The following is a 14,535-nucleotide window of genomic DNA, read 5'->3' as shown; positions in this document are numbered from 1 at the left end:
CGCCCTCAGCGCCAGGGAGTGGCGGCGACTGTTATCTCAGACACCTCCGATTTTCCGTCAGAGTGCTCACTGTCAAGGGGTAGCAGCAATGCATCACCCCCCCCCCCCCCCACACACACACACACACACTCTCACACACATACACACACACACACTCACACACCGCAAAGCTTGCAACTCTTCACACCTCCATGATGGTCCCTTTTGTTTCCATGAGAGGATGAACGTAATGGGTGTGAAATCAGAAAACGAAGCCAATAGTGTGAGCCCTCCCCCCACTGAAATAGAGACCTGGTTGTCTGTCTGGATTTGTTCTGCTCTAATGGAGGTTTTCGCCCTCAAACTGGGTTAAAAATCCTTCCAAAAATTCATGTTCATCTACTTTCCTTTTTGTCTGTCTAATATTGAAGGTGTGGGTGTATGTGCGCGCCTTCACATTCTGATTGTGGTGCATCTTGAGGTGTCCCCCCCGCTCTCCTCTCTGTCTGTTGTTCTGTGTGGGAGGAGGGAGAGGGCAGCATTGTGATGAAGGCTTTGATGAGCGTAGTAGAGACTCCCCAGGCAGGTGTGGGGCCAGGCAGGACCACTGCAGCTCTGCCTGGCTGCCATGTGGGGGTGGGCACCATGTGGGCACCATATGCCTCCTGTCTCCATGACACACAGGCAGGCAGGCTCACACACACCTTGTTTGTAAAATGGAGTTGAGTTGTTTGTCCTTCATCACACAATGTTGCACGTACCCCGTGTAGGTTGAGATTAGCATGAGCGCCCAACACCTAGTGTCTGTCATGGGCCCAGCCCAGTGGAGCGGAGCAGCCTCTGCCCTGTGCTGTAGCTCAGACGGCAGTCACCATAAGGCTGCCCTCAAGTTAACTTCCCTTCACTGACTCCGGTCGACTGTTTGTGTGCCTGTAAACTGCGTAAGCCTTCCTTGTCTGCAGGAGATTAGCCTATGTGAGGGAGGGATTATGACTGTAGGGACTCTGGGATGACCAGCCGCTCTCTGTGGTGACAGCCATTGGTCGTCGAGGAGTAAATTACAGGGCCTCAAGACTCTGCAGGCAGGCCCATCTGGGCCCCAGGGCGACTCCTAGCCACCCTGATTAAACTAAGCCTGGGATATTGTTTTGCCCGTCTTTCTTTCTTTTCATCTGCCCGTTTGTGTTGTTTTGCCCTCCAGAATGAAGAATTGGATAAGAAGTATGCCGGCCTTTTGGAAAAGAAATGGACCTCAGTCATCAGATTACAAAAGAAGGTTTGTCATTTTATTTTTTGTATTACGAGGACTGATTTTCTGCGGATCTTGTGATTGGCCCGTGACTACATGAACGCGTCATCAGGCATCCACCAATCTTGTGCTTGCTTTAGTTTTTGACCTTTAAACTTGAGATGTGTTGTCCTCAAGATTTGTATTACATGTAAACAACTTTACCATTTGAACCAGCAACTCAAACACATTTGTTATCAACATATTGCACCTCTCAGATCAGTAATGTCATTCTGAAGTCTCTGCATTGGCGGTTTTTCATCATTCCCTCCTGATGTTGACAGGTCATGGAGCTGGAGTCGAAGCTGAACGAGGCGAAGGAGGAGATCACCCTGGGTGGGCCCGTCACCCAGAAGCGGGACCCCAAAGAGTGGATCCCACGCCCGCCCGAGAAATATGCGCTGAGCGGCCACCGCAGCCCGGTCACCCGCGTCATCTTCCATCCCGTGTTCAGCGTCATGGTCTCGGCCTCAGAGGACGCCACCATCAAGGTCAGCCTGCAGGGAGGGTAGAACCACCCTACCTATGGGAGGTTGGAAGTGACAGTGGATAAAGTACGCTCTAAGCAACCCCAAAGAGGATATGTCACCCACAGGTGTAGGATAATAGCACTTTGTTGGGACTGGAATGTCACATTCCATGTTGTATCACAAGCCGTGTTTTGATTGTCGTTTTTAAGGTTAACCACATAACCGTCTGGCCTATTGAATTGCACTGTTGTACCACTGAGCTTTGTTCCCCGCTAGTGTATTTGGGTGACTTTGAACTTCTAGTAGCACAACCCCCCCCCCCCCCTCCGTTTTATCTTGTGACAGTCGTCAGCGCTGTCCACGAGAGAGGGTGGGGAGTGCCGGGGGCTGAAAGAGGAGGGGTGCTCTGTTAAAAGACGCAGTGTTTTTGAGCTTCCTGCGTTCCCCAGGCGATGAGCATCCTGGCCTTGTTCTCCATTCAGCCTGTGTACCAGCCTGGCATCAGCACTACCACACTCTGCTCTCCCTCCAGCCTCTTTCTGCCCATGTCTGTCCCTCCCTCCCTACCTCTCTCTCTCTCTCTCTCTCTCTCTCTCTTATCTCTTTCTCTCTCTCTCCCTCCTGCTGTCTGAAGCTCTCTGTTCAGCATTCTCTGCCCTTTTCAGGACACGCCCTGTCCTACAGCCACCTCCACTGCCATCCGCCACCCATACTGTCATTTCTATATATAAATCCCAAATGGGAAGTCTACAATCATTCTGCTATATTTACAGCCTGGTCTGTTTGGCCCAGTGCTACTGCTACCCCCCCCGCCACCCCCTCCCCACGCTTTCAGTATAAATATTTGTGCACTATGATTTATTCATAAGGAATCAGAGATGCATGTAACTCCTCCATTTGTCTCCACTCTTACATTGGGCTCTTCTCTTCCCAAACCCACCTTCCTCCCAGCTAGACACCCCATTCCCTGTTCTGCTCCCACCGCCCCACAAATTCATCCTCTGCTTGAGTGCTGCCCGCCAGCCCGCCAGCCGACCATCCCCAGGAAACAGGCCCAGCATGCCTGAATCTCCACATTTCCCCCTCCCTCCCCTCCCTCATCTTCTCCCTTGCCTTGCCGTTGTTCCTGGCCCGGTCTCCCCCCTATGCCCTAGTTCTCTTCCGAAACATTGCAGTTAAATCTTTAACCAGGGGAGTTGAACCCGAGCAACCTGCCTCTCGCTTTTCTCTCCCCCTCTCCCCCCCCCTTCCTCTCCCTCTCCCTCTCTCTCTCTCTCTCCCCCCCCCCTCTCTCTCTCTCTGACATTCCAGTGAGGCCGTCTACGTTTGCCTGCAGTCACAAACTATTCTTTTTTTTTTTTTTTCTCCTTCTCTCATTAGTATGCTAGGGTGGTAATCGTCATGGGGCCTTGGTGCTGCGCAGCCAAACCTCGGTAGCTCTCACTCTCCTTCCTGCTCCTTGTGCTTTGGTTCTCACCTTAGTTCTTTGTTCTCCTCACTCTGTATATCTTTCTCTCTCTCCTTCCCTCCGTCCACCATCCTCTTCAAACGTGGCAGATCGGCGCACAACAACTCTGTACACACTACCCTGGGTCAAGGCCCTTCACCATGGTAGTATGCAAATGAGCAGGTTTGACAAGTCCAAGCTGTCCCCCTTTATCTGCAGGGTGTTATGACAGCCTTCCTAAAGGCAGCTCACTCTAATCAGGCCAGACAGCCACAGCCCAGCGTGACATGCTCTCACTCTGGGACTTTTGATGCCTCCCCATGCAAAACATTTCTCACCCCGGACATAGGCAATTAAGTCCATCTTTTTTCTTTGAGCAGAGTGTTACTAATGGTTGGTATCTCCTCGTTATGGTTTTGTTGACCATGGTATTCATAGAGACTCATGAGGTTGCAAGCACAGGCACAAAGGTCACTTTTAGGTTCACCCCCTCCTGATGGTCTGGCTACATTGTCATCTTACTGAGCTATCACCTGGAGCTCCTGTGAAGAGACTTCGGCCGCTGTCATAACTGGTGAAGCAAATATGGCGCGAGTCTGGGCAGGTCGATTTTGTGGTAGACTTCACCAATTTGTGAAGCCGGGAGCTGGGGGGGCTACCTTGGCAGTAGGGGAAGCCCATATGAGGCAGAAGGAGGGGATGTCCTCTGACAGCCAGATCCCCCCCCCCCCCCCTCCCAACGGAGGACAGCTTATCCCTCCTCGTCCGTCTGGCTGCCTGGAAGCAGGAAGATTTGGATAACAGTCTGACTGAGAAGCAACCACACTGTTTCCACTTTCTGTACAGACTCCACTGTCAATGTTGCATGTTCACCAAAGACCGGACACCCTGAGTTTATCCCACCATACATACAGATTTTCGAAACATACATTCTGAGGAAACGCAGTATAAGCAGAGAAAGGTTTTGTCACTGAAAATGTAGTGGGACAGAACCAGCACGTTGAATTTGAAACTACTGAATGTACCTGAGATGAATCTCCGTCTCGGTGACATCTACATGTCTGATACCTTTTCAAGTGTTCCAGAACCCCCCCCCCCCCCCCTCTCAATGCTTCATTATCATGATTTGCAACAGCAGATTACATGATTGACTCTCTCTGCCAGTCTCAACCTGCCTCTGTCTGAGCTTGTTTTGGGTGTGTTGATACCGAGGCAGGCGACAGAATGACATGGAGTGTTGATGATGCGGCATGTGCCGTCTCTCCTGGTCATGGCATGGGGAGGGGGGGTGGGATATTTGAGGGAGCAGCTGTGGCCTGTTTTTTGTTGTTGTTGTTGTTGTGTTTGTTCATTTTTTTCCCGTGTATGTTTTTGGTTCATTTCTCGGATGTGCGCCCGTGTTCATTGGTGTCGTTCCACCCCCAGGTGTGGGACTACGAGACGGGAGACTTTGAGCGCACGCTGAAGGGCCACACAGACTCTGTGCAGGACATCTCCTTTGACCAGACTGGCAAGCTGCTGGCCTCCTGCTCCGCAGATATGACCATCAAGCTGTGGGACTTCCAAGGCTTTGAGTGCATCAGGACCATGCATGGTAAGGTGGCGGGAGAGGCTGGGCTTTGTCCACCACGCTGTTTACCATGATGTCATATGGGGAGGGTGTGTGGCTGTGTGAATATGGGTCACGGTGCAGGTCAGGAACACGTCCCAAACCCTTATGAAATCACGATTGTTCAGTGAGAGAGCTGGTTTAATTAGCCACTGTTTTACAGAGCACATTTTAAACAACAGGTGTTTATCAACGTGCTTTACATCGAAATGAAGAATAAACACATAGAGCATACATGGAGCATGATGCACACAAAGACAAACTGTCAACACAACCTTTATGTGATGTCACTTTTAAAACGACCTTTAGGTATGCTTGGTTAGAGGCTGCAGTGAAGGAGAAGAGCCTTTGTTTGGGGACGCAGGTGCCATAGCTGCCATTCACGAACCAATAACAGAACATACTAATCCTGCCCACCACTCGTCTCTAATGGGGGCCACTCTGAGCTTCTCAATCTACCCACCTACAGGCACATGGGTCCAAATCTCTCTGGAATTCATTCATTTTCAGCATCTGATATTAAGAGTGTAATGGCATATTCTCAGAAGCCTGTCCCCCCCCAACCTGGAGTGCATGTTGTGCACACTCTAAATGGACCAGTCCTTAGGCAGCCCCTTCCCCCCTCCTTTTAAAATCCTAATTGCTCAGTAAATTGCCAAGGCGTATCTCTCCTTGTGCCTGCAGGCTTGAACTGATACAGGGACCACCGTCAGAGTGGATTTCCAGTCCTGCTGGAACTGTTTGGAATCCCAAAACATATCAAGGCTATGTTTGACCCCCTCCCCCCTCCCTTAAAATCCCCCCCAAATGTCTCACCAAATTGGCTCTTAAGAAGCCTGTACATTAATGAATTTGAAAGAATAACATAATCCACTCCCTGCCACTCAATCATTTTTTATCCCCATTGAAGTTGTTAACCCAGACGTTTGTGTAACTAAAACTAACGTTTTCAGTCGTTTCAAATCCCTTTTTTGGGTGTAATTTCCACTGTGTCAGTCGGAGCGGGCGTGTTGCCCTCAGAGAGACAGGCTGTGTTCACACTGGGAAGCAGCGCCGGGAGCCCTCGCTTCTCTCAGCCTGACACTCTCTCTCCGACACATTTACGTTCATCTTTTATTTCTCATCTCTTTAAGAAACTCTTTCTCTCGTATCTCTTGCAGTCTTCCTTCCTGCCTCTACCTCCCCCTTTTTAAAGTACTCTTGGTCTTTCTCACAGTTTCTCCGCTCATCCCCCTCTTTCCTTTTCCCCTTACCCCTCCAACCTACTTTGTCATTTCCACCTTTTTTCCCCCTCTCAATATTCCCCTCCCCTTTTCACTATGCTGGCTGGTTTGGCAGTGGAGATTAGTGCAGATTTGGACAGCAGTTTAATTATCCTCTTCAACACCAGATAATGTTTCTGTGAAGCTGCCACCCATTATTACTGCCAGTAGTGTTCTGTGTGTGTGTGTGTGTGGGGTGGGGGGGGGGGCATGCCCCCATATTTAAGCTGGCCTTTTAGAACCCACGGCGTACTTACCATTTCCTCATCTGTTTAGCAGCTCAATATGGCTGGGCATGTAGGTAATTAGCTAGCTCTTACTTCCCGAGAACAAAGCAACGCTTGGCAAATTGGCCGTCTCGCCCATCACCTAATTGACTAATTTGGCCCAAACCCCTCTTTAACGACATGTTTGGTTCAGATGACTAGTTAACTATAGGCTTTCAAGTCAATCTGAATTGAAGTCACACGTTAGGTAAGGGTTAAGGGAGTCTAGACTTGAGTCTAATAGCTATGCTTCAAATAGCAGTGTACCATTTTTGGGATCATCACTCATCCGTCATCCTAACCCGAAAGAAGACATTCTCATGATTATTCCTTCCCCCCCCCCCAGGACATGACCACAATGTTTCATCTGTAGCCATCATGCCCAACGGAGATCACATAGTGTCAGCATCGAGGGACAAAACCATCAAGATGTGGGAGGTGGCCACTGGGTAAGGACTCTGATCTTGACGGTTCTGGTACATTTTTACTGGTGTCAATAGCCAACTTTGTGATCATAGAAAATGTCATTCTCTGTCATACTTCCGATTCAAAGGTTTTTCAGTTCAGCTATGTTACACATGCTGCATGTTTAACCTCCCCCGACCCTGTCTTCTACCTCCCCCTCTCTCTCCACCAGCTACTGCGTGAAGACCTTCACAGGCCACAGGGAGTGGGTGCGCATGGTGCGGCCCAACCAGGACGGCACCCTGATCGCCAGCTGCTCCAACGACCAGACGGTGCGCGTGTGGGTGGTGGCCTCCAAGGAGTGCAAGGCGGAGCTGCGGGAGCACGAGCACGTGGTGGAGTGCATCTCCTGGGCCCCAGAGAGCGCCCACCCCACCATCCTGGAGGCCACGGGGTCAGAGGTGAGTGCCCACCCGCAACACACACACAAAGATCGCATCTTCCATTCAAAGCGTAGTTGTGAGTGGGAGAGAAATCGGGGGCCTCTGTTTACACTACCAGGGGATTTTCTGTAGACGATGATGATCTGTGATGCTTGGCTGCATTACCCACCTCTCTCAGACGGGTTACTTGGGAAGTGCCTGGGCCAAACAGATGTAATTGAATCCAACCATGAAATAATGTGTACGCAGCAAGAAGCCATATCATGGCCCAGGGTCAACTCTGAGCCCTTGTGAGTGGATGGGAGGTTGTCTGTTACTAGCGCACACACACACACACACACACACACACTGCCCAGAGAGGAGACAGCAGGGTAGGATACACACACACACACACCAGCAGTCTTGTGATCAAGCATGTCCAATTTCAGACTCATCTGATTAAAACAACATTTGCCCTCACAGCATGAGCCCTGTCAAAGCCCTTCACCCCCAACACAATGAAGTGCAATGTTCCCTTCACGGAAGAAGTTTTGAGTGGTTCTGTTCATTCTTCGGTTGAATTCTCTGTTCAAACCTGCACATAATAAAACAGTAAGAAATGCCAAATCAATGCTGCGATTGAAGTGTTGAACTTGGACTCTCTCTCAAGACAGAACTGAAGACAGACGGTGGCTAACTCAATGTACAAACTGAAAAGTGGACATTAACATTTCCATTAAACATTTCCAAGCAAGTTTTGGGCGACTTTGAAGACGATAACTTGTTGTTTATCTAGCCATGCCTGTTCGGGATGAATGATTACGGGTTCTCCTGACATCAATTATACTGTCACAGTTTATTGAACTAAGGCAGCCACATGTAACTCTGACATTTAGGGCCGTTCTGTTCTCAATGCTTTGGATGGGACTGCCCAAGGGAACAAGTACTATTTGAAAATGCTCTCCCCGGTTGCTGTCAGAATTATTAAGCATGTAATGGCTTCGCCTCAGTGTGCCTGAAACACAGTCACACTGTAGGCACAGTAGGACGCTGTGTTTGTGTTTGGCTACAGACAAATTGTGAGCAAGTGCTGAAAGACAAACACATGCACACGTGTCTCTATCATCCCCTGGCAAAGGAGAGATTACATTCAGTTACATTTATGCAAAGTGTAAACGGGAGAAAGTATCCAGTCAAATATTGGTCTTGGTGAATTCCCTCTTAGACGTCCATGGATGTCCCGCTCTGTTGAATATGACATACGTGACTTGGAAAGCCTGTTGATTGGCCCTGAACCTGAGCAGAATAGCTCCCACTTCAAAGCTGCCGGTGTAATTGAATATCTGAAGTGGGTGCTCTGCCATGGAGATGTCTCCTCTAAGCATTCTTTTTGTAGTCTAATTCTCATATGCTAATGTTCAATGTATCAAAGGCTGCGTGGGTGTCAGAACAGACTGAATTCAGTGGACGGGGTTTATGTAGCTTTTGTGATATGCAATATTGTGCTTTGCATCCCTACATTGACCTGACAATCTATTAAATTAATTCAAGCAAACATTTCTAATCTACTTATTCATGCTTTGAGAATCAATAATAGGCAGATTGTCCCAGTGGTAAAGACTCCTGAAGTCCTGTCTTTGCATGTCCTTGTGTTGATTGGAGGTCATCAATATGGTATTTGCTTATCTTTGTTCTGCCAGACTAAGAAGAGTGGCAAGCCTGGGCCCTTCCTGCTATCTGGCTCTAGAGACAAGACCATCAAGATGTGGGACGTCAGCATCGGCATGTGCCTTATGACACTGGTGAGCACGCCCAGAAATCACTTGTCAACATGCATCGTTGTGTTGAAAATCCATCCCAGTTCACACCAACTCTGTGCATTTCACACAATGTTTAACACCAGATCCTCTGTCTTCAGGTTGGTCATGACAACTGGGTGCGTGGGATGCTGGTCCACCCCGGAGGCAAGTTCATCGTGAGCTGTGCTGACGACAAAACCTTAAGGATCTGGGACTACAAGAACAAGCGCTGCATGAAGACTCTGAGTGCTCACGAACACTTTGTTACCTCTCTGGGTGAGTGTAGTGTCCCCCACTGTCACCTCTCTGGGTGAGTGTAGTGTCCCCCACTGTCACCTCTCTGGGTGAGTGTAGTGTCCCCCTCTGTTACCTCTGGGTGAGTGTAGTGTCCCCCACTGTTACCTCTCTGGGTGAGTGTAGTGTCCCCCACTGTTACCTCTCTGGGTGAGTGTAGTGTCCCCCTCTGTTACCTCTGGGTGAGTGTAGTGTCCCCCACTGTCACCTCTCTGGGTGAGTGTAGTGTCCCCCTCTGTTACCTCTGGGTGAGTGTAGTGTCCCCCACTGTTACCTCTGGGTGAGTGTTGTGTCCCCCTCTGTTACCTCTGGGTGAGTGTAGTGTCCCCCTCTGTTACCTCTGGGTGAGTGTAGTGTCCCCCACTGTCACCTCTCTGGGTGAGTGTAGTGTCCCCCTCTGTTACCTCTGGGTGAGTGTAGTGTCCCCCACTGTTACCTCTGGGTGAGTGTTGTGTCCCCCACTGTTACCTCTCTGGGTGAGTGTAGTGTCCCCCACTGTTACCTCTCTGGGTGAGTGTTGTGTCCCCCACTGTTACCTCTCTGGGTGAGTGTAGTGTCCCTCACTGTTAACTCTCTGGGTGAGTGTAGTGTCCCCCACTGTTACCTCTCTGGGTGAGTGTAGTGTCCCTCACTGTTAACTCTCTGGGTGAGTGTAGTGTCCCCCACTGTTACCTCTCTGGGTGAGTGTAGTGTCCCTCACTGTTAACTCTCTGGGTGAGTGTAGTGTCCCCCACTGTTACCTCTCTGGGTGAGTGTAGTGTCCCTCACTGTTAACTCTCTGGGTGACTGTAGTGTCCCCCCTCCCAACCCGCACAGTCTCTGCCACTGGTTATAGCTGGAGCTGTTGAAATGTCTTTGTAGGGATTCAACTTGGGTAAGTCAGGAAGCGCATTATTCTATCCCTTAGGTGTGTAATGCTAGAAGTTCCTATCGTGGAGCAGAGGTTTACACAAAGCTGTTTTGGTTGGAGGGAGTTCAGGCAGGGTTTTTTGAAAAGGAAGGGGTTAAGTTCATCTTCCTGAGGGCACCTGACAGCTGGGGTCTTACGAGGTAAGCAAACGCTCCAGGATTTTCCCCTTTTTACCAAATCTAAGGGTTTTGAATAGATCAAGGCTGGGGAACTCTCCGGAGATGGCTTTCTGGCACTCCAGCCTGCGTTCTCTGGCAGGGCGTTTGAAGCCCAGCTTATGAATCGCTGCATCTTGCACACACAGAAAACATTGCTGTAAGCCAGTGATTGACACACGAATGCTAGAGTTTTTTGTGTGTGTGTGAATACAAAACACCTTTTTGTTGTTTGTCTGAAGTTGTGGGGATGCATGTACCAAGCGCAAACTGTTTATCATGTTTGTTTGTTTTTATTACTCCTGTTAATAAACTGTTGATTAGACTGTCAAGATATTCAAACCTCAAAATTAGATGTTGATTACCAGTATATATGAAATGACTCCCTCTCTCTCCTGGCTTCCTCTTGCTGTCGCCCTGACACCCTTTCTCTGTTCCACAGATTTCCACAAGGCTGCTCCGTATGTTGTAACCGGAAGTGTAGATCAAACAGTTAAAGTTTGGGAGTGCCGCTGATTGGACCCTAGAAGATTGGAACACCATCCCAACCGCCCTGTCCCTCTAGCCAATACCACCCAGCCCTCTCCTCATTCCACCCCAACCATATCCCATCAACCATTTCCGGCTCCTTTGACTGCACTCAAACCATGGTTATTTCCCATCGCCCTCTGGTCCAATAACTATTGTCCTTTTATGTAAATTATTCTGGATGTAGATTGAGCTATTAAATGTTACACAAAAAAGTATTCTTGCATGGTGAATCCAAAATTGTATACTGTAAATTTACATAACGTTGTCTAGAAGTACCATAGGTTTAACATGAGGCTGGCCGTCTGTCAACGCAGCCTTACCTATTGAAGGCAGATGTTTTTTGACTGGGTGTTTAAAAAAAAAAAAAAAAAAAAGAGAAAAAAAAGAGAAAAATAGTAGGGCACTAAAAACTGGTAATTTAAAAATGACAGTGTCGTTCTTTGTGTCAGATTTATTTTTGTCAATTTTTTTTAAATTTAGGATTTTGTTTGTTTTTCTCTTATTTCTCTCCTTTCACTGTCGTAGTCTGTCGGTGCCTAGCTTGGTAACCTTTTGAGGGGAAACGACGACAAAAGGAAAAGTGTAATCCCTTAATGGAGATATGATTGTCTGTGGGGCTTTGTTATTGGAATAATCTGTAGCTTTGTAACATCACTTCTGAAGTGTAATTACCATTTCTCTTCATGTGGAACTAGATAATATATTAATGGCTGCATATACGAATGTTTCAAACTGTTGTCTTTGGACCTCTGGGGTGAAAAAGCTTTGTACCCTTGTCATGGCGATGCGTCCTAACTGAGAAGCTAACTACTCTGATAGACTTAAAATGGAATATCCTCCTAAATTAATTATGCTTCGGGTTCACGAATAAATTGATGACATTTCTTCTCTGGCTTTCTGAATAGCCTGGCTAATGTGCAGTTGGGACTCACTTTTAACAATTCAGGTTAACGGTTGGCATAAAGTGAGGTTATGCAACCTGAAACGCTGCCCCCTATCTGTTTAGCCTGGTATTAAGCGTCACTGCAGCCGCTGGTGAGCAATCAGCCTTTCACTAGCAACTGGTCCTGTACAGACATCAGGGTTACACCTCTTTTAATCTTTAGGACCTAAGGTGTCTCCCACAGTAAGATGTCTAGCTGTGACGTCTCAAGTCTTACTGATTTAAATTTGACTTAACCCTGTCTCTGTCCTTTTTATGGACCAGATCTCAACAGGGTTTTACAGTCTATTAAATCATGCAAGCAATTTGACGTTTAGTTGTCTTGAATGCTGAGTCTCTAGGTTGTATGTTAGAGAGGTCGAGCTTTAGCCTTTGATATGTTGATATGTGAATTCTGAGTGACTATCTCAGATGTCAAAGCCTGACAAGGAGTCAAAGTTGCCCTGTTGGTTATTTGGGGATGTGCAAAGATGTCTCCTGGGGAGGGGGGAAAGAGTTTTGCATTCTTAGGGAGGACAAACATGAAAATAAGAAATATGGTTTTTGCTTTTTATGTGGCGGGGAAAAAGAAGAAATGTTAACCAAGCATGTTACTGAGGGAAGCGCCAAATCTGTGTTTTGACCAAACTGGTGAACTGTAGGGAGATGAATCAAAAGTAAAGAAATGCCATCAGCTGACATGCTAGCATGTTTGTGCATTTTTTGGAGGCGGTCTGGTTTAGGTGATTAAGACATCTTTATCCCTAAGGTGCTGTGCAGTTCCCTCATCACAGCTTGACCTTGTTCTTAGTCTAGGGCTAGACTAGGCTGAGCACAGGAGAATGCTCAATGCTTTAGCAGAATGGATCTCTGGGCAAAGTCTGCCGACCTACTGAAACATTTACAATGTTTCTCCTGAGTGGCACCTCGTTCTCCTGTTCTGTTCATATTCTGATATTGGATGCTACATGTACAAAAGAGGAAACCAGAGACGATTCCAATTCCTATCAACAATAGAGACCAACCATTCCATTCCCCTTAAAAAAAAAAAGACTAAAAAAAGAAAAGACTAAAAAAAATCTTGCTTCATATTCTAACTGCAGCAGGTGAAAAAAATGTAAGTAACTTGTAACTTGCACATCCCTGCTTTAATTTGATCTTTGGTCTTGTCCAGAGATCAAAGATGTACGAAAAATCTAAACATATTAATAAATGCATAAATGGATATCATTTTTAATTAGCCTTTTCATTACGATGCAATTCTATGATAATAAAAAAGAATCCACAGCTTAACCGATCTTATCTAGCTTCTTTGCAGAGTTTTCCTGTTCCTGTGTGTTTTGGATGTAGCTACCTGCTGCTGAACCTCTGATAGTGGCTTGTGTGAGCCCTGTGACCTGTCTACAATAGCACTGCTGCATGTAAACCTGTACCAGAGGCTGAACTGTCTGGTGGGGCTTGCTGGTGGAGGCTAGTGTCTTAGCATTGCATAATGTGAGACTGAGCTCAACTGCAGGACACCACAGTGGGGTGTCAGAGGAGAATTGCTAATCAATCCAGTATCACAAATTGTACTGTTGGAGAGAAACTCTTATCTCTCGGCAGTAAGTCGGTGTCCCTGTGTATGTGTACTGTGTATTTTGCGTATTGACGTATCAAAGACACCAGATGGACTCCTTACCAGACAGGTCGGCTGGCATGATGACTGCAGACAACTCTATATGTGGTTGTAGAAAGATTGTTTGTGTCTGTTGCTGTATGATGGAGGACAGATCTATCTGATCTTCCTACCACACTATGTGCGAAGGGATTGCGGCAGACTAGATCTTTTCCAAAGGAGACCCCCCCCCCCCCCCTTTAGAGAAAACCACGTATGCCTCCTCTAGTGCCCCATGCTTTAGTCAGACAGACATGTTTATTACTACAAGCTGCTTTCACTTTGTCTCAGAGAGACATTGGGTAGAGAGTTGGCCTTCATTCAGTTGCTACATACTCTGGCCTTCTATAGTACAACTGGACATGGTTATGGAAATGTTCCATGCTGTTAAACATGTTTTAGCTAAAGCCAAATAAAATGGAGTGGTCTTAGTACAATCTGGTTTAGCATATGATGTCAGACTTCCTGGTCTGTGTTCGCTCTTTGGTGTCCAGTTATTTTTTTCTGGACTAAGCCAGTCGTCATTTACAAAGCCGCTCATTCCTTGCGATTTGCTGACTTTAGATGGGTTTCGAAGTCCTGTTCAAATTCTGAGCCTGAAATGGAGATTAGTCCTGACTTTTTGAATAAACTCGGCTTTCCCTTTCTTGATTAGACAAGGAAGGATGTAAGATGTGTGCATCTCTCCTTTTAAAGAGTTCTCATTGAATGAATGCTCACAAAACAACCCTTAGTGTTGTGCCCTGTGAAAGAAATCACTTTTGCCATTCGCAGGTCCCAAGCAATCCCTATGCTGCATTGGCTTGGTGGTTGAGTGGACTGACAGACAAGTGCTGCACTGTCTAAGTCCTTCCTGCCAGCCTCAAACCCATACGTCTGCTATAACCTTGTTAATAGATTGAGGGCTTCAGACTAAACGGCTTGAACGGGATTTTTTGTTTTTCGCTTTTATGGTCTCACTCTTCACACACTGCAAATTGTTAACAATATACTGGATGTCATTATTGTTTGCAACATAATAAAAGAAAAAAAAATCTGTAAGGATGTTGAATGTCTTCATTGGGTTGGGGTTAAGGGATTCGCCTGTTTTTGTGGATAGATTATTATATCTCTGTACAG

General features: G+C 47.2%; 1 protein-coding gene across 1 annotated transcript in view; it reads left to right on the top strand.

Moving 5' to 3' along the window:
• pafah1b1a (platelet-activating factor acetylhydrolase 1b, regulatory subunit 1a) overlaps positions 1–14,457 on the top strand; it is a 32,394-nt gene extending 17,937 nt beyond the window's left edge. Inside the window, exons 4-11 of the mRNA XM_084674238.1 lie at positions 1,181–1,255; positions 1,552–1,758; positions 4,610–4,778; positions 6,668–6,770; positions 6,959–7,187; positions 8,849–8,950; positions 9,067–9,223; positions 10,749–14,457. Coding sequence (XP_084530364.1) covers positions 1,181–1,255; positions 1,552–1,758; positions 4,610–4,778; positions 6,668–6,770; positions 6,959–7,187; positions 8,849–8,950; positions 9,067–9,223; positions 10,749–10,822 — 1,116 coding nt within the window. The 3' untranslated portion in view covers positions 10,823–14,457. The remainder of the gene's footprint in view (positions 1–1,180; positions 1,256–1,551; positions 1,759–4,609; positions 4,779–6,667; positions 6,771–6,958; positions 7,188–8,848; positions 8,951–9,066; positions 9,224–10,748) is intronic.
• Positions 14,458–14,535: the final 78 nt, after the last annotated feature.

This window comes from Hypomesus nipponensis, chromosome 15 (genome assembly GCF_054491055.1).
Source record: "Hypomesus nipponensis isolate SF chromosome 15, ASM5449105v1, whole genome shotgun sequence".
Classification (NCBI taxonomy): domain Eukaryota; kingdom Metazoa; phylum Chordata; class Actinopteri; order Osmeriformes; family Osmeridae; genus Hypomesus; species Hypomesus nipponensis.
The sequence above is the reverse complement of the archived record's forward strand: the minus strand, read 5'-3'. Positions and strand labels throughout refer to the sequence as shown.